Source organism: Pocillopora verrucosa, chromosome 7 (genome assembly GCF_036669915.1).
Source record: "Pocillopora verrucosa isolate sample1 chromosome 7, ASM3666991v2, whole genome shotgun sequence".
NCBI lineage: Eukaryota > Metazoa > Cnidaria > Anthozoa > Scleractinia > Pocilloporidae > Pocillopora > Pocillopora verrucosa.
Genome location: NC_089318.1, coordinates 15,437,106 through 15,462,917, shown reverse-complemented (window position 1 = coordinate 15,462,917; position 25,812 = coordinate 15,437,106). Strand labels below are relative to the sequence as shown.

Genomic DNA, 25,812 nt, shown 5'->3' with positions numbered 1-25,812 from the left:
GCGGACTTCATTTGGAAGGACACTATATTTTCATTACACAACGTTTTGTTAAAAGCGTGCCCACCGCAAGATGGCGGCTGAACGGGAAGTGGCGCTGCTAATGATAAAAGCTATCGAGGCGGCTCTGAATCCGTTAACTACACAACAGGAAAGAAAAGAGGCTTATGAGGTAGTGTTTTATATCACAAATTTACTTTTAGGAGAGCGAAAGTAATAATCTGGAGCAGAGAAAAGAAGTTTGCTTTCGTTTCGTTCTTGTCTCTTCAAAGACCAAATGACATCAATAGAAAAAATAAAATGAATAAACAAAAAAATAATAATAATAATAAATAAATAAGTAAATAAATAAATAAATGATAAACACCCTTTTTGCATGTGGAAAATCCAAGCACAAACCAAAAAAATGGAAAATGGAGGGAGTGACATGGGCCCCTACTTTTTTTTTTTATGGAAACTCCCATGGAAAGCAGGAGTGACACCAGCAGAAATATGTGTTTAAACATATAAGGGCCCTTGCTAGTGTCCGTTTCATAAGTGCAGGGTACTGTTTATTTGATAAAGTTTCATTTTACTGGGAAAAAAAAAAGAAAGAAACAAAAAAGAGATCTAAGGATCTACTTGATGCATGTTTCATTCTATTTGTTTACATGTGAAACTTATACTTTGTTTGTTTGTTTTGTTTTCATCATTCAGTTTATTGAGCAGTTCAAGGCCAGCTCACCACTGTGTGTTTCTGTTGGCAAGCTATTGTTTGATCGTCAAAATTCTGCTATGGTGCGACATACTGGTCTTCAACTTTTGGAACACGCAGTCAAGTAAAGCTAATTCTTAATATTACTTTAGAGTCAATGTTTCTCTTGTACTTATGGTTATAAGAAATCCCCTACCTTCTCTAAGATCAAGTCATTTAGATATTGACTAGCAAGAGGTATACTTATAAAAGTAAAAAGGTTCAGAACATTGCAACTAAGCTAAAGAATTCCTTTTAATAGCTGAAATATTCTCCTGATGCAAAATGAGCTGCCTGCTCTCTAATACATTTAAGAGATTAGGATGCTCATTGAGGTTAGGAATGTGGTTTTGTACTTCAGGCACCAATGCATTTGATGAGTTGGAAATTTGGAGGGAGGAGGGGGGGAAGGGGGGGAAAGGGGGAAGGGGGGGAAGACAGAAGAACAGGGTGGGAGACAAGTAGTTTAAGACAGTTGTTGAACCTGTGCAGTTATCTGTTTTAATGTCAAATTTTTTGAAAGTAATTTTGTGGATCTAGTTCTAGCAACCATTGCAAAGACAGGAAGGTTCCTCAGGGATGACTCTCACATTTGTTGTTTGTTTGTTTTTTTGTCTTAATGACAGATTCAATTGGAATTCAATGAGTGAAGATGAACAAGCAAGATTGAAAGGGATCTCACTTCACTTGCTTGCACAGGTACACTGAAAAACAATATCTGCTATTACTGTCCATTCAGGGGTGGTAACTGTACCCTCAAGTTTGTATTAGAGCACAAACAGATTTTCCTATTGAATTAGGAGGTAACTTCTCTCTTTTCTTGAGTCCTATGGCTTGCACAATTGCAAAAAATTTCAAAAACTACTTTGCCCATAAATGATGAAATGCACTTGCTTTCATTTGCTTTTTTACACTTATCATGTGAAGGTTTTAAGCTTTAGTAATTAACACCAAACTTACCAAATTGATTGGAGCTAGAAGGAAGAAACATCAATTCACTTTGAGAGTTAAAAGATTTGAAATTTAAGATTTCAAACAAGAGCGAAGGTTCCCCTTGCCCCACCTTAGGTCATTGTAGAAAAAAAATTTTTTGTTTTTTAAATTTCAAGTAACAATTTTTCTCTTCCTCTCCCCCCTTTGTAGTCTTTTTGTATTCATGTGTGGTGCACATGGCTTCACAAATTCACCAATCACATAGAAGAACTCTAACCTTGACTTTTGAAAACTGACATGGACATTTTTTTCATTAACTTTTGTTGTTATTTTGGCTGAGTTTTAATAAGTTGTTTTTTAAGAGTTTTTATTTTAGACAAATGTTGTGGTTCATTTAACAAATTTAATACATTTAATATATTTCTTCAGAGTTTGGACTCTAGCCTCTTTTTTGGTAAATTGATTTTTGTACAGTCATTAAGAAGTAATTAGAAAGTGCCAAGGACAAACTAACTTTGATGTGGTTAAGTGGCATTATACATGTATATTTATAACTCAAACCAAGCTTGGATACAATTCAGATGCAAAGTAAATTTTATTGTCCAAAGATTTCCATTTTCTCATGTTAATTTGTGTGTTTTGTACCAGGGAAGTGGCTCCCTGCCAGATGAACCATTCCACATCAAGGAAGCATTAGCAAGGCTGGTGGTGGAGATAACCAAAAGGGAGTGGCCACAGAAATGGGGATCGCTGCTTCCAGACCTCAATGACATCTGTACAATGGGGGTGAGGCACAAGCTTGAATTCACTCTTTTGATATTGTGATGAGATACTGTAAAGAGGAATTGTCAGTATTTCATGGTGTTATGGTAGCTCTGAACTTCTGAAGTTTCTTCACATCTAAAGGACACAGAGAGAATTTGCCAAAATTCTCCCAAGAATCTAAAATCATGACATCGGACCGAACAGCCTGGAGTAGCTGGTTGACCAGCTGTACTTCCTTATCAGATCACCATCAGCTGACTAGCTTTAACTTTTCTGACCTTCAGAATGTGCAAACAGAAATGGTGCTGATGGTTCTTCTGCGACTTGCGGAAGATGTAATGTCAATGGATAGCAATCTGCATGCCAATAGAAAGAAACAGATTACACAAGAATTACACTCTCACATGGATGGCTTGTTCACTTTCTTCATTGACACGTTGCAGCAAAATACTGCAAGGTTTAGGAGTCTAAAGGTGAGCCCTATATCTTTGAACTAGTTTTGTAACTGACAGCTATAACTGTATGTAACTTGTAGCAGAAAGGAGCAAAATTCTGAATACCCCCCTTCCCCGTCCTGCTTCTGGATGAGACAGAGTCTATCAAGTTAAAATAGTGGGGGAAAAATGCACATGCAATTCATTTTGATGGTATACAAATGCTTATTTACTGCAATGCATAATATTGTAATACCTGGGTGGAAAATACCAGGGTGTATTTCAAAGCCTGTATTTGCTTCTGTGTTGAATAGTCAAGGAACAGAAGAAATGCACACTTTTTTTTAAAGCAGGGCAGTATGTTTAGAAGAAAAATGATGACTCCCTTTTTGGCCCTCAGTGATTTTGTGCGAGCTCCTGCTCCTCTCTGTGATAAAGCTCTCCTTCTGAAAGTTTTGAAAGGAGCCTCAGCATCATTAGAATGATTACGGTATAGGATTAGTTTTGAATAAAAATAATAATAATTAGGTTTTACCCTCTGGCTTGTAATAATTATCAATGATTTTATTTTGATGCGCATGTTTCCTTTCATAGAGCCAGGTTGAAAGTGGGGACATCAGCTGCAAGGCTCAGGTTAGAAGTTTTTTGTATACAGTGTTCAGTCATTTGTGGATGAAAGCAGCAAATAATGAGCCCTTAATAATTCTAACGTCTAAATTTCTCTTTTCAAATCAGGTATATGTATTAAAGATAATGGAAATAATGCTTTACATGATACATTACAGGCTTCTATTCTGCCAGTGAATGGCTGCAAGTAGAGGATAGAGGGAAAATGAAATTGTTTGGTACTTTTCTTTTTCCCTGCTTTTCTGGGGCCTACTAATGATTAGGTGCCTTTAGTACTGCAGTGTTTCCCTTTTTTAGGGGGTCTCTGATAAGAATAATTACCACCTATAGTACCAGCACTACTTATTACCATCTAAAATTGCTTGAAATCATTGAAAATTCAAGAGGTAAAGGGATTGTTCAGATGTTTTGGTAATATCTTTACCTGTGGTGCTTAAAACTAGGGGAGAACACCACTACTGAAAAAGGTTAATTGATTCAAACCTTCATTCACATTTGAAATTTCTCTTCTCCAAGGCGGCAGTGCACCAGAGACTTGCTGAGCAGACCCTCCTGACATTAGCTGGATTTATAGACTGGGTGAAGTTCGGAACATTGTACATAAAGAATTGTATCATACTACAGATGTTGTGTTTACTACTGGAGGAAGACTCACTGAAAATACCAAGTTGTGAATGTCTTTTGATTATTGTCAGTAGAAAGGTAATTACTACAATAATATTAGTTTATTTAATAATGTGCACTTTATTTGATGGTTTGACATACAATATGCACTGATGTTTTGCAAGTTGTGTTGTATTTTTCAGAGCCCTAAGGGGCAAGGAAAATACGAGCAACAATTTATTAATCCACTTTTATTTCACTTTTTAGCATTTAGATTTTAATTTGTAAAATACATCCTAGGGCCTTAGTCTGTGGATCATATCGATCACATAAGGAGTACACAAAAGAGAAAACCAGAGGAGAGAGGAAAAGTGTTTTAATGTGACCAATGAAAATATCATGCCAAAGAGCAATTTTCTGTTTGTCGAAATTTCTGTTTAATTTGCTTTTCCAGGGTAAAAACGAACAAAGGATTCCAATGCTGAAGTTGTTTAGTGAGGATGCCATGAGTGTCATGTTGTCTGCTGCTCAGTAAGGAGAATTTGTTTCTAATCTTGAAATTTATAATGACATTGTTTCTCTCTTGTTAAAATTATCTTAAGTTACTTGGGCCCTTAACAATACTACACCTTGTCAGTATGTCTGGGTTTTTTTTGTAGTACAAACATGGGTGGGATGGTTAAGTCTGTGCTCAAGCCAAGTGAGGGTACAGTGTATTTTTATGGGATGCTAGTCCATTGAATGCAAGTTTACTTCCAGCATTCCATCAGGCTTCCATGGCAATTCACTAGGACCCATATGTACTCCTTGATGGAGAGAGGCACTGTGAAGATAAAGTGTTTTTCCCAAGAACATAACACATTGACCTGGCCAGGTCTTGAATTCAGACCCCTAATGCCCCAGAGTCCAGTGCACTAACCATTAGGAAGATGGCAGATTTTGAGCTTGATGAAGATGAGGAGAAAGGTGTTTTTTGGTCTCATCACAAGTGAGGACAAATTAAAAAATCTGAGCAAATCCCATGAGGATTCTAATGCTAACTCTATTGACACAGATGATGCTTCTGACATTGCTGATCTCAGCAGTAAGCAGCCTATAGTCTCTGTGGCTCAGTGGTACTCAGGAGTGATAAATCTGAATGTTTGTTGTTTGTTTCCTTGTTGGTACTCAGAATTTTTTCTTTGTCTCATGCTTACCTTGCCAAAGGGGATATCATAATGTACATGTAATGGATAAGAGAATGAGATTTTTGCTTCTTGATCTTTTGATAATATATGTTCATGCAGGTGTAAATTCCTTAAACAATACTCAGTTTTGCCGACATAAAAATGATTGGAAATTTATTAAATTTTTTTAAAAAATCAAATCTCTATTTTCTCAGAAAATCGGTTACCGCAGAATTTGATGAGAGACAGTATCTCTTTCTTAAGAGGCTCTGCCAGGTTCTTGTGACACTTGGAGAGGTGCAGCTCTTCCACTTGTGGGTAAGAGTCAAAATTACTTTTAAAAAGCATCCCTTTTTTGTAAAACTGAGGTCCTTGCTGATCAATATAAGGTTTCAATAAGTTTGTTTGAGAAATATCAAGGACAATAACTTTGGCCCTGTTTGAAGGTTGGCAAGCCAAGTGTGCGCTTTCATCAAATGCAACTGCATATTTTTGGGTCTTCAAAATTTTGGTAAAATTTGCACCAAACTTGCCACTCTAGTGATTCTTTCATTTCCAGAGATGAGATGCTGAACTTGAGTCAATAAGCAGATCTTGCAAAAATGTTCAGAATGAAGGTTACGCACTTTTGAGTGTCTATGAGTGGTTGTTCCTGTGTCATTGCCTTGTAGTGATGCTTTACACTTAGCAGCTGTAAATTTTTTTCTCTCTCTCTTTTTTTAGAATAGTGACAAGCCCAAGGAGAAACCTCCAAACTTCAGGCAGTATTTGGAAGCGATGATTGCATTTTCAAAACATGAAAGCCTAGTACGTTGATTTGCTAATAGTTTTAGATATATATTATAACTTTAAAATGTGCTGCTACTTTCTGTTTAAGGAGATTAAGTATGCAGGACTGGCCCACGCAGTCTTTTGACCCTTTCACCCCCAAGATCTCATCAGGAATTCTCCTTACTGTCAGCTATACAATTCTTATGATGTTAATATGGAGAACTTGGTACTGGATCAACTAATGATCCCCTAATTGATATTATTCTTTATTCCCATCACTTGTCTGCTCAATATTGTATTGAAATTGTGAGAAGAAATTCTGTCTTGGTCACTTATGGAGTTAACCCTCAACTCCCATGAGTGACCGAGACAGAATTTCTCCTTAAAATATCGATACAGTAGCAGCCAGATAAGTGATGAGAATAAAAAAAAATATCAATTTGGGGAGAATTAGTTGATCCAAAACTAAATTCTCTAGACAAACATTATAAGAATTGTATTGTTGACCATAAGGAGAATTACAAATTTGATATGGGAGTTAAAGGGTTAAAGAGTTAAGAGCAGGTTGTTGTGATAAAGGAACAGAATACAAGGAAAATCATTAACAATATTGGAATCTTTACTCAACTATTCCTGGTTGTTCAGATGTAAAGTTTGAGTGTGGTGGAGAAGGGCAAAGTTTGACCAGGGTTACAGTATTTCCACAGCTGTAGTTAAAATTTCTTTTAAGAAGACTTAAACTTAGAAATAACCCCTTCTTTTACAACATTAGTTGGGGATGTGTTTGCTTTTTGTGGGTGTGATCCCTGTCGGAAGTAGTTGTTTTGTTGATGTATTTTTTGTTATTGTGAGAAAATAACTTTCCTCTTATGTAAATTGGCTCTCTCCACCTATGTAGTTGGGGTATGAAGGGTCTCTTGTACATGTATATTTTGTCCAAAGTAGTTTATGATGGACTAACATCCTCTTCATGGGAATAAGTAACACTCTTCTTGGCTGCCACATTATGCTGGGAAAACTGAGAGAAGCCCTGGCAATGTTGGGAGCTAGGCTCCTGTGCTGACTTTTGCAGTGTCTGGGGAAATGTCTCAAACCTCGCATGCACAATGGAGGCACTGAACCTTTTTTTTAAATATAAACTGCATACCCATGTTAAAATATGGGAATCCGTGTTCATTTGATTAAAACCATTGACCTTGTTCTTTACAGACCTTGCCGCACTTAGCAAATGGCCTCTGGCTCACACTATTAAGAAGTCCTGTGATTTCTATGGACACAACATTCCAAGCAGTTTTCCCATCACTATTGGATATTGCCAAAGCTAAGCTTTTTAAGGTGAACAATTTGCTTGTATTATAATGATTAGGTATTGCATTTGTTGGTTTTATTTGAGCTGGTGTTCATGCATTATTTTTACAAGCAGGTTAACACTTTATCGTCTGTTTCATAATTCCCGTACTGCAATTTGTAACAGTTACTCCTGAATTATCATCTATAAGGGATAAATCCTACTGTCAATGCACCTTTTACTTTCCTCCACAAGTTCAAACATTACCTAGTAATGCACTTATGTGATTGGGCAGACATTGACCCCTGAGCTGAAGGCTGTCCTGTCTATTTACGTTGTAAGAGCAAATTCTCTTCTAGTGATATTTTCATCTGCATGTTTAAAGTAGTGTGATATTTCATTGTGTTTGCTTCACTGGACTCTGTGATTGTTCTAGAAAACCACCCTAACTTGCAATCAAATAAAAATGGAAAAAAACTAGTCATTTGGAACTTCCAATTTTCCACTCTTCATACCCTTTTCTTGTTTGGAGTTCTCATTGATTGACTGTCTGTACCACTCTAGTTTTGGTTAAGAGACTCTCAGACTCTATCAAAAATCAAACTATTAAAATTAAATGATGTACAAAGAAGTCTTCAGTAACAAGGAAAGTTGCCCATCAGATTTTGGGAATATGGGTCAACAAACAAATTTCATGAAAATAAATTAAGAGTACTTTTGCTGAACAAGTCTCATAAATGACATTTTAAGGTTGGTCACCCTGAAGAGGAAGACTCACCAGGGAGTGTTTTTAACAGAGAAGATTTCAACAGTGAGAGAGAATTTACCTCTGTTAATGGCCGTAAGTATTTACTAAATTACTGATATTCTTTCAGTATTTGAATTAAAAATGAATGTTGGCTTGACGAAATAGAAAAGAGAAAATTGAGACTAATTTTAATTTAACCAACATTTTCCAAACTTTCATTTGTCATTTGTCATTCGGCTCCACTGAGCAAGAAATGAATATACGATTGGAAGGGATTCTGAGAAACTTCTTTGCAAACGAAAACCTAAGTTAGCTTTTATGATTTGGCTTTAAAGCCTAGTGAAAGGAAAACAGATGCTCAGAATTTAAAAACTGCTGCCATTTCGCAGTGGAAGTGTTCACATGACAACGTAGCACACGTGAGCGAGGGTATCCTGTCGTTTCGTACCCACAGTCGTTTCGTATCCAAATTCAGTCGATTCGCACCCAGTTCGAGTACCCATGGGCACTGGTTTTGCCTCTGTCTCTATTTACAGTGTATACGTTTAAGCCCGTTTACGATGCTTACTGTTCCATGCTGCCATGTCATGTTTCAGAGGTGAGGGGAGAGGTCATGGACATCATACGTCACTTAACAATGCTGCACCCTGTGGCTACTTTCCTTTACGGAGCTGACTGGTTATTACAGAGGGTGACACAAACCCCAGCACCTGATGTCAAAAGTATGGTTCAATCCTATTTTTGGATAAAACTTTCATCAGTTATTACATTCCAACCTCCTCAGCCCGTGAGCGAGACCTCGTTACAAGCGCTTCGGCGTGAGTGGTTCTTCGCCCAGAATTATGAAATTATGACATGATGAGGCCCTGAGCTTTGGGAACCGACGAGATATCTGCAAGGAAATCCAGCGCTATTACTACTAGACTCTTGGCAAACCACTTCCCGAACTCGTCTCAAATATTTTTTGGGCGTGAAACGCGGGTCGTGCAGCGCTGAGAACAGACCAAATCTCTCCTGGATGACCACATGCTATTATCCCAAATTAGCTCTTGGTGAAGTGGTTTGCTTGCACAGTATTTAAAGCAGAAGCTAACATACGATTTCAAATGAAAATGAAATGCTGGCCAAGCGAATATCTTTGACATTAGGTGACTCTAAATTCAAAATAAATGATCAGGGCAAGAGACTTTCTTTTCAACTCACATGCCCCGTCGAACAACTGCAATACGTATTTTACTTTCCCGGATCACATGCTTACTTGTCCGGAAAACCTGGGTGAGAAGTGGAATCCACTTGAAAATTGATGCTAGCACATATAACATACACAAAATGATATTTAGTCGACTCTCTGTAAGCGGTACTTATTTTTTTAGGCCAAAAAGTTGTCAAATATTAAAAAAGGATTTACTGCATGTCCAAAGTTGGGTAATAAAAAAATGTTTGCTTTTTTGGCAGTGCGATCGGACGAGTGAAATTATTTCTTGTCCGAGTGGAAAATTTATCCATCCCAGACGTTTGGACGGCCTAAGTTTCCAGCTCTGATGTTTCTTTCTTGTTTGTTTGTTTGTGTGCGTATTTCATTGCTGCTGTTGTTTTTTTTTAGTCAGTACACAAGAAACAGAGAAGATGATACAAGAATGGGATGGACTTACTCGTTACTTGGATGCAGTGATGTCAAGATTCTTTAAAGTAGACAATTATGAGGTTAGGTGAAAACAACTTTAAAAAGGTTCCAAGCTCTAAATAACCGGCAGCACTACGACTTGGAAATACACAGTGTGAATACTGCGTGTATTCCAGAAAAATTGACGGAGAATTAATATAATAATTAAATTCGTCTTGTTACGAGCGCGGGACAAAGAATTCTGGGTCCGCGTCCCGATGCTCTACCACTGAGCCTCAGAGACTCTATGGCGAGCGCGGCCCATTGCAAAGTTCATATGACACGCATCCTGCGTACTGTTAGGATCAGCCATGTCGATAGCGTCATTTTTTGTAAATAGAATAAGAGAGATGGTTAGTTTTGAGTTCAGTGAAGATATGGAGAAATATTTTTATCGTCTTGTCTTGAGCGTGGGACAAAGAGTCCCGATGAGGAATCGAACCTCAGACCTTGAAATACAATAAAATGAAGTAACCTTCGCCTTCAAATAAGCTCTAAAGCATATAACACTGTGTGTAATTTTTTTCTCCAGGAGATCATTCACAGCCAGGTGACGTTCCGTGGGACGTCTGTGACATTTGTTGAATTGGTCAGAGAATGCATCCAGGCTACTTTGAATGTTGACTCAAAGGTAAGAATAAATTAAGTTATACTAAGAGGCTAGATAGGCTTAAAGTCAACTTATAATATGACGTCACATTTAAGGTTTCGGGCCCAGTTCTTCTAAGAGTGGATAAGGCTATACAACGGATAAATCACTATCCAGAGGATAACTGTTAAGAAAACGTACTGCACTCAGTATGCACCGGACAGCAACGCTATCCACTGGATAGCGTTATCTACCCTTTGAACAACCGCGGACTGAGTTTTTGTGTTCATTTTCATCAGGTTCCTGACATTTTGTCAAGTGTGACAGATGCTATTCAAGCTCTTTATCCATTCCTGAAATACAGCAAAGACTTGTTGATGGAAGTGCTTAAAAAGGTGACCTAAAGCAGAGTTACATTCAGCTGCCATCAGTTGGGATAAAGATGCATTTTTTTAATCCCTGACAGGCTTAAATTAAATGAGATTAAATGATTTTATCAACTGGGTTAATGATATACACGGGCCACCGTAAAGAATTTTCTATAAATGACGTTTTGAATGTTAGTCCTTCGTCAGAGCGGATCATACATACAAAAGTCAGCAACTTAAATCCTGTAGCTAAAAAAACAGATTTCTTTGAACGTAAATACATTTAAGTTGATAAACGAATGTTCAATCGTTTTTCTTGTAATTTAGAGCCTCTGTCAATTGTAGAGTCAAGTTGCCAATCGATCAATTCTTTTTACAACGTGCTGTAGTTGTTGAGATAACAAAGTCTGAAAAATTCAGGCCTCAATCGGATTAAAATCCGTGACATTACTAGAGCAGCATTGGAATACAGGACATTGAAAAGTTCTTAAACTTTGTTCTTTTAGATGTTTCAAGTTGTACTGTTCAACACAACAGGTGAACCCAAGGTACTTGTGTTTATTTTGTTTCAATGTTCTTGATTTTTTAGAACTTTTCAATGAAGTTGACTGTTATTTTTCATAGTCCTTTTTTCCTTTTGTTTTTTTTTTTTTTTGCGTTATCAGAATCTGAGATAAAGGAAAGTAACAATTGAACTTGTCTGAAAAATTTCTAACAAGTGAAAATTTGAACCGACCTCCTTGCTGATTTACTTGACAGCATGACTGGTAATGCCTGAGAAGCATTCTGTGCTCAAGCAAGATAGCAAATTTATTGCTTGTGCACGTAGAAATTTAGGTGTTGCTCACCTTCCTTGCTGTGATTCCAGGGTCCTTGGAGTCCTGATGTTCTTCATGCTCGCCGTCACGCTTGTGGCGCAATAATAAAGATTTGTAAAGAATTCGGGGAGCTGCTGGTGGTGAGGAATTAATTTTATTGTTAAAGAAAGAGTGCGCACTGCTGTCTGTCCGGTGGAAACTTTGTCAGTACTAGTAAATTAGCTTAGCAAGCTGAGAAACAACTTTTTTTCCGTGAACGAAATTATTTATAGCTTAGTAAGCTCTGGATGTATTTAATGTCTTCCAGCCAGTATTTGATGCCCTTAAAGAGCATATACAGTCGTTGTTTGTTGGTGAGCTAGTTCCCGTGAAAGACAGATGCACCTTAACAGAAGCATTGGTTATTGCCAGGTATTGATGCCTTTCAATGTTGCTATACAAGAAACCCGACATTTCAAAGGAATGCAACAAGTTTTCCCAAATCCTCGAATTTGTGCTCAGGCGTTCGTACCCACTCGAATTTTTTTTTCAATATTATTGTTTAAGGTTTCAATTTGCTTCGAGTGAAACCGTTACGTTAAGCCTAAGTATCAGCTTTTGTAATTTCCTTCAGGCCAGAATCTCTGTTGCTCTTTACATGTACGCGACGGGTGTTGGCCTGGCGAATATGTGTGTCTTTGTTGTATTTTTCGTGTTGTTGTTGTTTTTTTTTTCCGGGTCTCGATATTTTAGCAATAAACTGGGAAACTGTAAGTGTTTCATCTGTATTAAACATAATTTGTTCCTTCAGCTAAAGTATAAGCTTTGATAATTTCCTCCGGGTTTCTCTTTGCTTGTAGCTGATAAGTATTTCTCTCTCTTTTTCGGTTCTTGATTTTCAGCAATAAGCTAAGCAAAGAAAAGCAAAATGAATTCCTCGTTCAGCTGTTAACTCCCGTCAGAGAAATGTGGCTGGGTGAAAAAATACAAGGGTGAGTAGCAAATTATTGTAGAGCGAGTTTTGATTTATCGTCCGATGTTTTGCTTTGCTTCGCTCCGTGATTGGTCCAGGAAACAAGCACCAGCCTCTCAACCAATCAGATTCAAAACTAAAACCAATCACCGCATAGTTACTCAAGTTTTTCTGCCCGTAAAATTTGTTAACATAAGTGATTATAAGTTCTAGTTCAGTGGCTTGGCTCTGTGATCGGTCTAGGAAACATGCACTAGCCTCTAAACCAACCAGATGCAAAACTAAAACCAATCACCGCACGGTAACTCGCGTTTTCTCGCCGGTGAAAACTGTTAACTTAAGTGATTATAAGCTTTAGCTCAGTGGCTCCTGGTGACTTTAACCTTCTCTCTAAGTATAATGTACCTTAATATAATCTTGTTTTCAGATGAATCTTGACTTTCCTAGAGGATTTATGCCATGTTTTTCCTATGTCGAAAAAGTTAGCCGAAACTGTCAAGCTAGTCATTCCGTATTCGTGGTAGATCATTCTCCATCGTCTGCAATCTTTCTCCCTTGGTTTATTCTAAGTTCAATAATTTTCTACGTGAAAAACGGTTCCATTGAAACTGCACTCTACTGATAGACGATACTGTCTGACCCTCGCAAAAAACTCAACATAAATTCTTTAAAATGTACATTTGATGTTGTGCCTTTTTTTCTATGTAGGGCCATCTCATCTCCGGGGAATTTTGTTTCATTTATTGGAATGGACCAAGATCCATCAGGCTATTTTCAAAACGGTACGTATCAGTTCAGTTCTCCTTTCATTTTTGTCCATCTGGCCGCTTAATTCAATTTCCAATTTACTTTTTGACCTCCCACAGAGTATAGCATACATGCTACACGGTGAAAATTACGAAAGTATAAATTGAAATCGAATGCATAGCAGCTTTGCACTTGCGTCGAGCGTGTGGAATTCTTTCGAAAACTGTACCCGCGGGAACGCACGAAACTCGCGCTAAAATGCCCAAACATGTTTCATATTTGTGTTTAAAGATTTTGAATTTGCTGATTTTATGGTTTCGTCTGACTTTCAGATGAGCTAAGGGGAAGAAGATTTCAGGTATTTGATTTCATTCCATGTTTATTTAGATTTGGAATTGTCAGCCAGCACAAATCTTTGTGTTGTGATGGAAGGGCTGCTGTTCTAAGATAACGTTCAGCTATAGAACGAAACTAACTTACCAGCGCACTCACTACAGCCAATCAGGGAAAAGTGATACGTAGCAAGGCACCGATGAGAACTAAAAATAAATTCACATTGCTGACTTCATGCGAAGAAAAAAAACACGACCGACGAAGTCTATGCTCCATTAGCAGTGGCTGTTCAGAAAATGAGCCCGCACTCCTCCTCGAACCTATTTCGTGAGGCTCAAAGGCGGGGTCCGAGAAATCGAGCTTAGACGAAGCTACGATTTGTTTTAGTTGAGAGTGTGGCGAAAGCTTTCTAAACCAATCGTATTAAGTAGTAAAGTAAAACCAAAGCAATCCTGCTTTACTTTCATTCCTCAATTAAAAATTGCGCTCTCTTATAGTTTAGGATCTCTATGTTAGTGTTGTTCCTACAAGTCAGTATTTTACACTCTTATTTCTTTTCAGATAATGTATGCTGTGACCACCATTATGGCAGTTGTGCGAAGCTGTGCTATGCTCAATACCAAGGTATTGATATCAAGTTTTTCTTTAGTTACATTTTAAGATACTGTACATATAAAATAACGACCAGAATGCTGACAAGGCAGTCTATCTTTTTCGCTTTATTCTAAAGAGAGAGCCATAGACATTGAGAGTTCAAATTGCCCGCACTATAGAGCTCCCGAAAAACATCGAACGGTTTATTTGAAAAAAAATCAGATTGGTGACGATCTTTAGGTTCTAGAGGAAGTAAGACTGCACTCCCTCTAGAAAAAAAGAATCCTAAGGTGAAATCCATCCTCATTGGATTAATAGGTGTTGCTTTTGGCGTTGTTGTTTTCCGAGAATAACTTCAGCGCATCATTTTACTCTACATTACCACTAGTGGGATATGTTTCTTGGGAACCACACCTTAACTAGCTTTTCAATATTGTATTTTTAGACGTATCCCTCTCTAAGTCTGAAGGCGTCACATTAAGAAGACTCAAAACCACGTTCATTGCGAGTGCTAGTGAAAAAGTCTCCCTTGATTTTCCTTTCATCTCTCCCCAAGACAGATCCAAACAACGAAAAGTGTTTCCAATTCGCAACAATTGCAAATGTTGTCAATTTTTGTTGAAATGTAAACAGTACGAGTTCAACTCTTACCGTTCACCGTATGTCATTTGCCTAAGTATGGTTACATTTAGAAGGAATTGCCAAACTGAAAAAGCTACTTCTTGATGGTGTATATGAAAACTGAATGTCCCTTGCCAGAGCACTCTGTCCTAGCCCTAGTCTTGTTCTTAATACTCAATTTAAAAGAAAATGAAGTCTTCTACAATATAGCTTACATTACTAGGCACACCATCTTCTGTGCATTTCGTAAGTAGGTAGGAACGCGGTAATTTAATATTAACAACTGAGTTGATAACGTAAATTGGCCTCCGTAATGAGTTTCAGAGCTGACGTTTCCAGCTTTAGCCTTTCGTCCCACGCTCTAACGAAGGCCTTACACTCAAATCGTCAGCTTTGAAACTCTTTCCGGTGGCCAATTTACGTTATCAACTCAGTTGAACTGAGTTGATATACTGTTATATTATTATATATACTGTTATACTCTCACACCGACGTAGCACCACAGGTTCTTTAGAGACTTACCCCCTTTAAGGGAGGAACTTGGCTAGTTTTATCAGTAGGGAATCAACCTAAATTCACTCAACCACATATATTTCCAAAGTACTCACTGGTCATTGTACGTCTGTTATAAACCGGTTATAACTTGTTTCTGTACAGACGGCGGCGGCCGGTGAGGGGCTGTCCATTGGGTCGATGCCTAATGGAACTCCTTATGTGCACAATCCATGTGCATCTCATGTCATACCGTTACTCGGCAATATAATCCTGCTAGCAAAGTAAGTACAAACGCTGTCTCAGGTACCGTTCACACCACGCTGAATCAATTTAAAGACGGGGTTTTCACTCTTAAAGTGTATCCACATTGGATAACGGTGTTTTCGGTCCTCGCCAAAATGATCATCAGTGGCAGAAGTGGTTGAACATATCCTTACGCACTGAAAGGAGCTAATTTTATGGACAGAATTACCTTATCGTTTTAAAAGGCTCGGTTTTCAAAATTCTTTTTTGTCCATTCCTAGCACAAAACTGGTCTTTCGCATTGTATCCACTTTTCAGTGCGTTTTAGAGAAGATTTTTTTTCCTCGGGATAGTTTTTACTGATTATTAAGGAAAGTTGTAGATGCATCTCTAAATTTATTCAGCGTAATGTGGACGGGGCTGCACTCTTTCTTGTTATACTTTCACCAGTGTCTTATAACCAGGTGTCTCATCTGTTTCTGGCGCGATCTCTGTGGAATTATGGGGCTGAGAACATTGCGTTATGTTCAATGGTAGAAAAAATGAAAACAATTCGACAGCAAATGATTCCATGAAAAATCGATTTATGATGAACTTGTATTTGCATTGAAAAAAAAAACTGAGAAGTAGGAAAACAGCAAAACAGAGTTTGTATTTGAAGTTCATGTTGGTAATCGTTAGACGTGGTTTTACCGTTAGACTCGAAATGGCAGGAATTTACGATGGTCTGAGTTAATCAAGGACTAATCGGAAAAATCTAGAGCGTTTCTATTTACTTCCCCCTTCCAGATTTGCAGTGATCGATGATCACTCAATATACATGGAAATTTCAGTTTTGATTGTTAAGGACGTCGGCGAGTACTCGAGTTCAATACCATTTGCCATTGCTTGTTTGTAGTTTCGTTAATATCTGGAGAATTTGCGGTTCTGAATGGTACAAATTTCATAATAACAAAACAATTTTCAATTGAGTGCCGAAAGTAATGTGGTATTAGCCAGGTTTTCCCTCGCTTCGCGATGAGGTTGAGCTTTGAAAAACGCGAGTTTCTTTCTTGACTCATCTTGATCTGTTCCCTAACGTTTTCATTCCCTGTCAGCAGTTTGCTTGCTTTTACTTAAATTATTTTTGGCTGGGTGTGATAGTTGCCTCTGTTCTAAGCCCAGTTGTTCAAAGGGCAGAAAACGCTATCCTTTGGATAAATCGCTTTCCAGTGGATAAGTGTTAACAAAACGTATTGCGCTATCCAAAGGATAGAGTATTATCCAGTGAATAGCGTTATTCACCCTTCGAACAATGGGAGCCTGATTGGGGGTTATAATTTTTCGTATTCTTGGTTCCATGTCACTAAACTGGAGTGGGATCTATGTCGGCAAAATCTGGAAACTCTCTGATCATTAACACCAGTCCTACTTTTAAGACACTCAACTCCCGAATTCATAAACTCTATAATTTTCCCTTTTAATTTTTTCATATTCCAGTTGTGTAAACAGAATACATAATCCATCAGTCAAAGCCGCCATTTTTCCTGAGTATCTAGCATCTCTTGGCATGCACGACCTCGATACAAGCGCCATATATGGTAAGTATAGATCCGATTTTTTGGCAAACCCCGCAATATTAAACTGCACTGAGGAAATTTATACCATCACCTAATTACTGAGGCAGCCTTTTTTAAGATAATCTTACCGAGACTTATCTCGCCGCGCGATGTTACAGGAAACAAGAGCCTAGTTGGATATTGGCCTCTTTCGTTTCGCCCCTTTTTATTATTTAAAAAAGAAAAGGTGAGTGAATAAATAAACGAATGGATAAATAACAAAGTGGGCTAATGACTCAATCGAAGGCTTGGTCAGTAATTGTTATCAAGTCATTTGATAATCCCCTCGAGACTGTTCCTATTTTTCTCTGTCCGTTCAGTTCTCCCACAGGGACAGGAAAACAAAGACAAAGGCGGTGCACCCTTCGTTCCAACCCCTATTTCAGTCACAAAGGGCTTCTTATATCATTTAGCTGATTCATGGTGAGTAAAAGATTGTATCATGCGCCAAACGTTTTTTCACCAAGCCAACGTCTAAGAAATTTAAGAAGAGATTCATTGCTTAAAATTAGGAAATCTGCTTTGACTTTCTTTTCATTCGATAACCGAGCTAGATAGAGCCTGTGTACAATCCTTCTGCCTAGAGCGTCTTAGACATTGCTGATCCTCTAAGTATGAAGGACACGTGCCATATATGGACTTTGTCTATGACCCAGTAATGTATCTTCAATTAGCTCTAGGGCAGTGAGTTTTCTATGGCCTAGTGAGTAGAGCATCAAGGCTGGAAATCGAAACTAGCCGTGGTCGAATCCTTGTAGTAATGTAGATTTTTCCCTTACGCTCAAAACTAAATGAGAACTTCTTTTTTTACTAAATTACTCCCTAACATAAACTCATAACACCGGTTGGACTTCCAGTCTTGAGGCTTGCATTTTACCTTTTTTTAACTTCATATTCCACTTATTACTTCCATTTTGACGCCACTTACATTTTATTCCAACGATCGTCATTTGAACTTGAAGTCTTATCTCTTGGGTGAGCGTAGTGCTTGAAAGGACTTCTGTCGGTTGCAGTGACTTACGTCTCGATAACCTAAGGGGGAAAATTTTCATCGGGTTAAAGTTACTAATTATACATACAACGACAAAATTGCTAGCAGTATCGTTTCATACAAAACTGACATTTGCTTTATCTCTATTTCAGTTACCATACTCTCGGGTTTTCTGCGGTCTGTCTTGGCCATGATTTCTACAGTATTTCCGGACTAGCGCAACTCCTGGTTGATAATCTCGTAAAGTCTCTGCAGCATGTTCCGAATTACAGACTGAGATTTGTTGTGCGTATCCTTTCGCAACGATAATTTCTTCGAGTAGAGCTTTTCATTCAGATAAATAAATGAATAAGTAAATTAATAAATCAACACGTAGGACTTAAACAACACAACTGGTCTTAGATGGGATGAGCTTGAAGAGGGTCTTACGTGCTCTTGATTCAGTGAAGTTTTGAAAAGAAAAATTTAAAGAGAAACAGAGGGACCCGTAGTTACTTTCCATTCGCAGTCGTAAATCGTTTCATTTGTTTTCTGGTTTTGCCTACAACGGATTCCTGGGCCCGGTAGTTCGAGACCCAGCTTTTATTCTGGATTAAAAGATGTAACTTATTCTGATTTCTCTTCTGTAAAAGCGTTTAGTTTGCACGAGTTTTGTAAGGTTTTGACTTAGTGTATGGCTAAACTGAATCCTGAAATGTAATTAGGAAAACTCTCCGCAAAGGTACGGATTCAAAGAGAAAAAATACCTTAAACATGAGTTAATCTGATTTTAGATATACGAAAGTTCATATATTTGCACTGTGGTGGAGAGATGAAATTAAGAGATCCTCGCAGCTAAGAACACTACTGAAACGAGTAGTTGTAAATAGGACCTGAAAAAAAAAAATTCAGCCAATTGAGCTAACAAGCCAACTGAACTGAACTACTCGTTTCAGTAGTGTTCTTAGCTGCGAGGATCTCTTAATTTCATCTCTCCACCGCAGTGCAAATATATGAACTTTTATATTTCTAAAATCATCATTCAATTGGGTGTTTATTTGGGCCTAATTCATTGACCAGCTCCCAGTTGGCTTGTTGGCTCAATTGGTAGAGCGCTGCACCGACATCGCAGAGGTCATGGGTTCAAATCCCGTACGGGCCTGAATTTTTTTCAGGTCCTATTTACAACTACTCGTTTCAGTAGTGTTCTTAGCTGCGAGGATCTCTTAATTTCATGAGTTCATCTGTTCGTGTTTTTAACATCCCAGCCCAGATAGAGTGGTCTTTGTTCGAACCTAGGTGCCAGTGCCTCTGGTCTTTGAGGAGTTGATGAGTACAGGTTAACTGTTAGGGAAATCACCTGCAGAGGAATTTTCTCTACTTTTCAAATAAGAATGAGATATCTGTTTGGAGATCAGCAGGGCAAATACGATTGCCAAGTTGTATGTTCTTTTGATGTAATACCGTTGCATTCCTTAACTCAATTCAGGTAATTTTTTTAAGTTGTTTATCTTGCATTGCCCTCAGTGTGACTATCAGAATGTACTTGTCCCAGTGCTGTCTCCTTTTTTCGGTCATATGCTTCAGGTAGGACCTCTTGGCGTGCTTAAGATACTCTGTTCTCCCAAAGCAAAGCCAATACTTATCAAGTCATAACGCTGAGCAAGGACGTGTGACTAGTGCCATTGCAACTGGGAAAATCAAAAGTGGTGCATGCTGATTGGCTTATTAGGTAGCTCAGAGCCAATTAAAAACATACACGTAAAAACGCGGAAAGTTGAAGTAATGGCGATCTTATTAGTTTCTAGCTATCTTCACTGCTGTTTTTCTTTTGTTGTTTCAGTGAGACTCTAGCTTTCGACTGATTTATGGGAATTAAAAAACCAGGATAATTCTCGAAATGTCTTAAATTTGTGTTATTGAACCGTGAGCTTGGAAAGTCGAAGGTGTACTAAAGTAGTATCAATATATGTCACTTTCGTTCTCTCCTCAGCACCTTGAAGAACAGTGGCAAATGGTCCGACAACATCAAGCTGAGAGGTGATTTTAAATTGTTGTACGCGTCAAGTTTATACTGTGCGAGACCATTGTAGCTACTAGCTGCTGCGCCTTACACACGTTCCAATGTCGAGGATCGCTTTCGTATGTTCAAACTAGGAAAAAATAGACAAAAAGCTGATATTTTCTTGGAACGGAAGCGTCGTCTGTCAAACGAGTTTCGCTCGGGTTGAAGATCTTGAAAGATTGTAATAGATTTTCCAAGTTGGTCATTCGCTATCATCAGTAATCTTTTGGGTGCTTTTTACACTGGAAAACGAATACTTCAAGGTTTTATTCCGTAAAAAAGAGATTCTCTGCGACTGCGACGAAGCCTCTTCGTTGTAGGGAAGTATTACGAGCTAAAAGGTATTTCTTTTAATATTTAAACTCGCCGATAGGTTCTCTTGTGAGCTGTATTCTGTATTTTTTAACCCACAGCACGGAAGCTGCAGATGAGGAAGTCAACTTGGAATCAAAAGAGATTATAGAAGATCAGCTGGTGTCGATCATTAGCAAGGACTACTTGGATGTCTTCAGTAAGTGCTGATGTGGTCGTTTATTTAACTCACGTGAATTTCAGCTAATTTTAATAAGTTTTCCTTTTCACCGCTTGGCTAGTCAGTTTTTCCCCAATGCCAACTGCAGAACTGGATTCATGTTTTCCATTTTAGCTCTGGCGTCTATAGTAAACAGGGAAAGCGATGACTCGTCAAGAATGGAGGTCACAGAAGAAGAAGAAATGAAAGGTACCCAGAGTTCAATGTAAATGTTTCGTACAAAGTGCAAGATGTTAAAGGCTCTAAGGTGACCAGTTGTGGGCTGCGAGGTTATGAAGTTGGCACACCGTTTTGATTTTCTTTGTAGGTATAGATCCATACAATGTCAGGATGGGATCGCTGGGATTCATTCTTCTCAGGACAGAGGTAAAAAAGAAAGCTGAGTTTCGTGAGATTAATTAGTTGATGTGTTTTTTGTTTTTGTTTTTTTTTTTTACCATTTCAGGTAAATATTCCTGGAAATGAACGCAGAAAAAATGTTGCTCGGAGTTCAGTTTAGAAATTCTACAGGAAGTGTAGCTATCTTCATTTGTAAATTTTAAGATTACAGACTAGAGGGCTGTTATAGGAAATAACAAACAAACTATCTAACAAACTAACAAACAAACAAGCGCAGCAAACCAAAACAAAAGAAACTAGTAAACTTCTAAATATTCTGTGGTTTTTATGTGAATTTTAGAGTGTCAACATGCAGATGCTGATCACAGTTTTTGCCTGTTTGACCTGGCCGGACTCTGCTGTCTGCCACAAGGCTACACGACTTGCAACGACTTTCCTCAAGGAGGTAAGGCTGCCTTCAGCTCATAACAGGAGTGAAGTGTTTAGGAATTGAGAATGTTGATGTCCTTTGTCTGTCCCTTACTCGTTACTCCTATACAGCCTTAACAGTCGAGAAGAAAAGTAAAGGAAATTAGGGGCTACGCTTTTCGTTTGCTTTAAATAAAATCAGGGTGTAAGTCTGTTATCCTCAAAATTTCGATGGAACTTGGATACAAATATTAATTTTTCAACAGTTTCTTGGACAATTGTATGGTTTCATCATTTTTGTAGGTTATGATGCTAAGCAGTCAGGCGGGTTCACGGATTGCTGATTCTGTAGTCGAACAGCTGTTCTCTCAGGTCTTAAAGGTGGGCATTGTCTGCTTGTTTGGTCGATTTTACAGCGGAAGGAAACTTCAACTCGTTATGTTTCGAAACAGGTTATTGGGCTTCTTTGAGTACGATGATGTTTTTTACTACGCCGTCATTTAGTGCTACTTTCATTGAAGCAATGAGACCACAGAGACAAATTGTTTATAACACATTAAACAAAGTAGAGTAGCAAATTCGCTTTAACGAGATATAAAAGGCATGCGTTTGTCGCCAAACCAAAATTCGCTCGGGCGATATATCATTATAGCGATATATCGCAATGACGTATCCCTGGCTCAGCATTAAATCGTCGAAGCGACATTTCACTGGAGCGATATATTGGTAATGATGTACTGCGCATTTTACATGATATCTTTATAGCGATATATCGCTAGAACAATTTATCGCAGCAGCGATTTATACTTGGAACGAGATTTTTATTCCATTCATTTATTTGTGGATTTATTCTTTATTGTGTGGAGATACAAGGTGAAAGGATAAAGAGCAGTGTTAGGCTGGTTTTGAGGCCTCGAGTGATCCAACTTTTAACGAGATAACGAGATTTTTATCCCATTCATTTATTTGTGGATTTATTCTTGATTGTGCGGAGATACAAGGTGAAAGGATAAAGAGCAGTGTTAGGCTGGTTTTGAGGCCTCGAGTGATCCAACTTTTCATACGAAATACGCAGACATCTCGTTCTTTGTCAGCGAACCACCAATTAAATAAGCTAGCAATGAAACCGACCTACGAACGGCAGGAAATTAAGCAGACTAGAACACACTTTCTCCAATACTGTCAAGCCCAGCCACGTAGAGTAATAGTTTTGATTAATCTGATTGGCATTTTGTTTCAGGGTCTTCATGTGCATGGCCATGGATCTACAGAAACATATCTGACTTACGTTGGACAGAATATGTATGAACTTCTGGTGAGTTTTCCTGTGCCCAAAACCTGAAAAACAGTCCTCATTTGACAAGGAAGAAACGAAAGAAGGCTGTTAATATATTTTAACAATTGCGTTTCCAAATTCAATCATTTTTAATAGTTAGCTTACCCGGATTATCGTTTACTTGCCGGGGGATATGTGGAAAGGGGTTTTTAAGGGTTCCTTAGGCATCCATCTTGGGACTAGCAATCATGATTTGATATACCTAGGGTAGAGGCGATAGTTCAACACTTGTAAAAGTACGCGTGAGTGGACGTTCCTCCGAGGACTCGAGATGTTTAGATACTGGTACGTCACTACCTCTCATAGTGTAGTTTTATCTGAATTAGCCACACGTTCTTCTTCCCGTGCGCTTTGCGACTAATTGGGGTTTTGCTGGAAAACTTTTATTTATTCCTGAGAACCTCTTTAAGCGCTTTGACTGTGAGCATCAAACTGCGAGCGCTTATTCACTAGAATTCCCATTCAGACTTTTGAAGGCTTAAAACTAAGATCGTTTTCAAGCGCTGTAACTAACGTTTCTTGTCCCTATTTAAAGAGAAAAGCCGGCTCCCTTTTTAACTCGTGAATTACGCGCATGCGCAAGAGCGAGTTATAGATACGATGTGGGGAATGGCATTCGCTCGCTCGCTCGCTCGCTTGATTGGTCGATTCCTGTAAACTTTTTTTAGATTTAAGGCTTTTGAGTGCATTTGATAGTTTTTGGCGAGCAATAAACAGACGAAATGGCGACCTTTGTTGCTAAGAATAGTGGTGGGGTGAAAAAGAAGCCAATGATAATCTTAAAAGAGTTTTTTTTTTTCGTTTTAGTTTCAACAAGCGGCGCCAGCGACTGGCAGGCATGCAAGGATTCACACTGAAATAGCAGAACAACCCTCGTTTTTCATAAAATTGTAATTTACAATCCTTCAACTTGAAAAAAATCCGAAGATTCATTGAAAATATCACTTACTGCGAAGCGCTCGGAGTTTACAGATGTTCAAAAGCTTTTTCTGTTATGGCGTGAGATTGAGGACAAAATTGATCATTACGTTTCGTCACATGTGTTTTTCCTGTGTGAAGCAACCAAAGATGCCGGCGACTGACGAAATAACAAGTTAACACGAAAATCAAATAACACTTAAACAAACAATTTTAGCTACCGATTTTCAGTGAATTTTTAAAGAACAATTTTCTTTTAAGTTTCAAGACAATTTGAAGATTCAACATACATACAACGTACTAAAATGCGAAAGTTACACACCACAAAATTGATAAATAGGCCTGAAATGAAATTCTATCTTGTTATTGATTATACGTTGCCTAGCACGTGACTTAAATCTACCCAGGCGGAGATCCAAAATGACGGTGGCAGGCTTGGCTTAGTTATATCACTCAAAACTCGTTCCCGTTTGTCTCATTTGATAAAGAGGGAATCGTTAATGTTTTCATTAAGACAGTATTGCCTTGATTTTCTAATATTTACAACGAAAGACAGTAAATTTCACTTTTCACCCACATTTAATTCCAACCTTTTCTTTTGAACCAGAAACAAAAATGATAGACGTTTAAAACACATGACATCATCCACCTTGTCAAATGTAATAGCATGATCATTTCAATTGCAATGCCTTCTTATCCCAACGTTACTTTGTTTCTTTGCTACGTTAGCGAACACTGAACTACTGCTCGTACTCTAGATATGACAATCAACCACAAAATTCCCTAAACCAGCTAACATTAAACATAATCTAAAAAATCATGTGTCAATTCACGAGTTTGCTCACAGAGCACTTTGATATGTAATTTTTTTTTTCGCATTTCAGAGACCTCAGTACTCCTCACTTCAACAGCTTCTCCTTCAAACGAACTGTTCGTTGGAAGATTTACATGTATGTAAAACGTTTTTGGGTTAGTTTGACGAGTACAAAGCTTGCAAGGTTGGATCGCCTTTAGATAAAGTCTCCCTCTTTGACAGATTGCCGCCTTCTAAAAGTCGTAATGATTAGTTGTGAAATCTTTCAAAAAAAGACAAAATGGACATCAGCGTGTACCTAGGTGCTCGTGAAGGTTAAGTCTACAGTTTTCTTATTGTTTTTTACACTTATTTCGCAGGCAAATTCAAAGGCATGTGAAAAATTATTCTCCTTTCAAGCAGGATTTTCACCTGCTTTTCAGTAAGTTCCTCAAGCTTTCTTTCTTTTCTTTCACAGGCCTTTGAAGCTTCTTGTTTGGAAGGAAGAGAAGTTCCCGAGAAGAGAAAGAAAGAGCAGTTTAAAAAAATTGTGTCTGGGATTGTTGGGGTGAGACTTTTAACTGTCTTATCACGTTTGTTTTTCTTTGCAGGCATTTATTTAGAGCCATGTTGTGGAACCGTTGCACTTGAATATACTATCCAAAAGCTTTCACTGAAATGGTGCCACACCAAAGAGTTTCATCCCCTAACTCTATGTCCAAATATCTAAATTAAAAGAAATTCCAGCAGCGTACTCAAGTACTGAGGGGCGAGGTGGGATTATGCAAAAGTTTTCATTGAAATGGTGCCACACTTAGGAGGTTCATCCCCAAACTCTATCCCTAGATCTCCAATAAAACCGAATTTTAACAGCAAACTCCAGTAATGAAAGGGTAAGGTCTTCTTTGAATGGTTACATCTTCGGGTGGGTGCATATACCAATTATTTCGTTGATTTCTGTACCAACTTTTTTGAGTCAGTTTTATCGCAAATACGTTGTCATTATAATAATTTTTTCGCTTTGTGTTTTATTCTGTAGAAACACATTGGCGAACTGTTCAAAAACGAAATCAGGATTAAAGATCTTCCACCGATCAAAATAAAACCCAAGCCAGAATCTAAAGGATACGAGGATCCCACAGGACTCGCAGATCTGTTTGATCCTTCCAAGACTTCGGAATCACATTAGTAGATGTTCACTCGAACTTACAAACCCTCGCCAAAGAAGGAAGGAAACAAAGTAAAAGGCTAGAAAACATAATAAATCGATTGGCGTATTTAACGCCGATTTTCATACGACAAGGCTTAAATTTAGTCAATTTTGCATAGTCCAAGAATTTTAAAGCCCTCTTCAGACCTTTTAAA

The 25,812-nt window shown here is 38.1% G+C and overlaps 1 protein-coding gene and 1 non-coding gene across 2 annotated transcripts; both read left to right on the top strand.

Annotated features, from left to right (window-relative positions):
- The first annotated feature begins 68 nt into the window (after positions 1-68).
- On the top strand, positions 69-25,749 carry LOC131788361 (exportin-5). The gene is made up of 38 exons (XM_059105443.2): positions 69-169; positions 694-815; positions 1,357-1,429; positions 2,312-2,449; positions 2,713-2,901; positions 3,457-3,495; positions 4,006-4,191; positions 4,547-4,623; positions 5,474-5,576; positions 5,982-6,065; positions 7,239-7,364; positions 8,068-8,158; positions 8,662-8,787; positions 9,669-9,769; positions 10,261-10,359; positions 10,617-10,712; positions 11,192-11,233; positions 11,554-11,643; positions 11,811-11,914; positions 12,385-12,474; positions 13,164-13,237; positions 13,535-13,560; positions 14,097-14,159; positions 15,408-15,526; positions 16,968-17,068; positions 17,407-17,509; positions 18,230-18,366; positions 19,546-19,643; positions 20,050-20,096; positions 20,535-20,632; positions 20,768-20,842; positions 20,961-21,019; positions 21,333-21,437; positions 21,704-21,781; positions 22,641-22,715; positions 24,539-24,604; positions 24,926-25,015; positions 25,487-25,749. The coding sequence occupies exons 1-38, from the start codon at positions 71-73 to the stop codon at positions 25,634-25,636; spliced, it is 3,639 nt and encodes a 1,212-aa protein (XP_058961426.2). The 5' UTR covers positions 69-70; the 3' UTR covers positions 25,637-25,749.
- Trnav-gac (transfer RNA valine (anticodon GAC)) lies at positions 19,146-19,218 on the top strand. Its single transcript has one exon. It is a non-coding gene; the product is annotated as a tRNA-Val (tRNA).
- Positions 25,750-25,812: the final 63 nt, after the last annotated feature.

Excerpts from the sequence above, each read along its gene's own strand:
- LOC131788361 (XM_059105443.2), top strand. The coding sequence starts at position 71 with ATGGCGGCTGAACGGGAAGTGGCGCTGCTAATGATAAAAGCTATCGAG. Across the intron at positions 4,192-4,546 it reads TGATTATTGTCAGTAGAAAG|GGTAAAAACGAACAAAGGAT; the intron begins GTAATTACTACA and ends TTGCTTTTCCAG. Across the intron at positions 11,644-11,810 it reads AATTCGGGGAGCTGCTGGTG|CCAGTATTTGATGCCCTTAA; the intron begins GTGAGGAATTAA and ends AATGTCTTCCAG.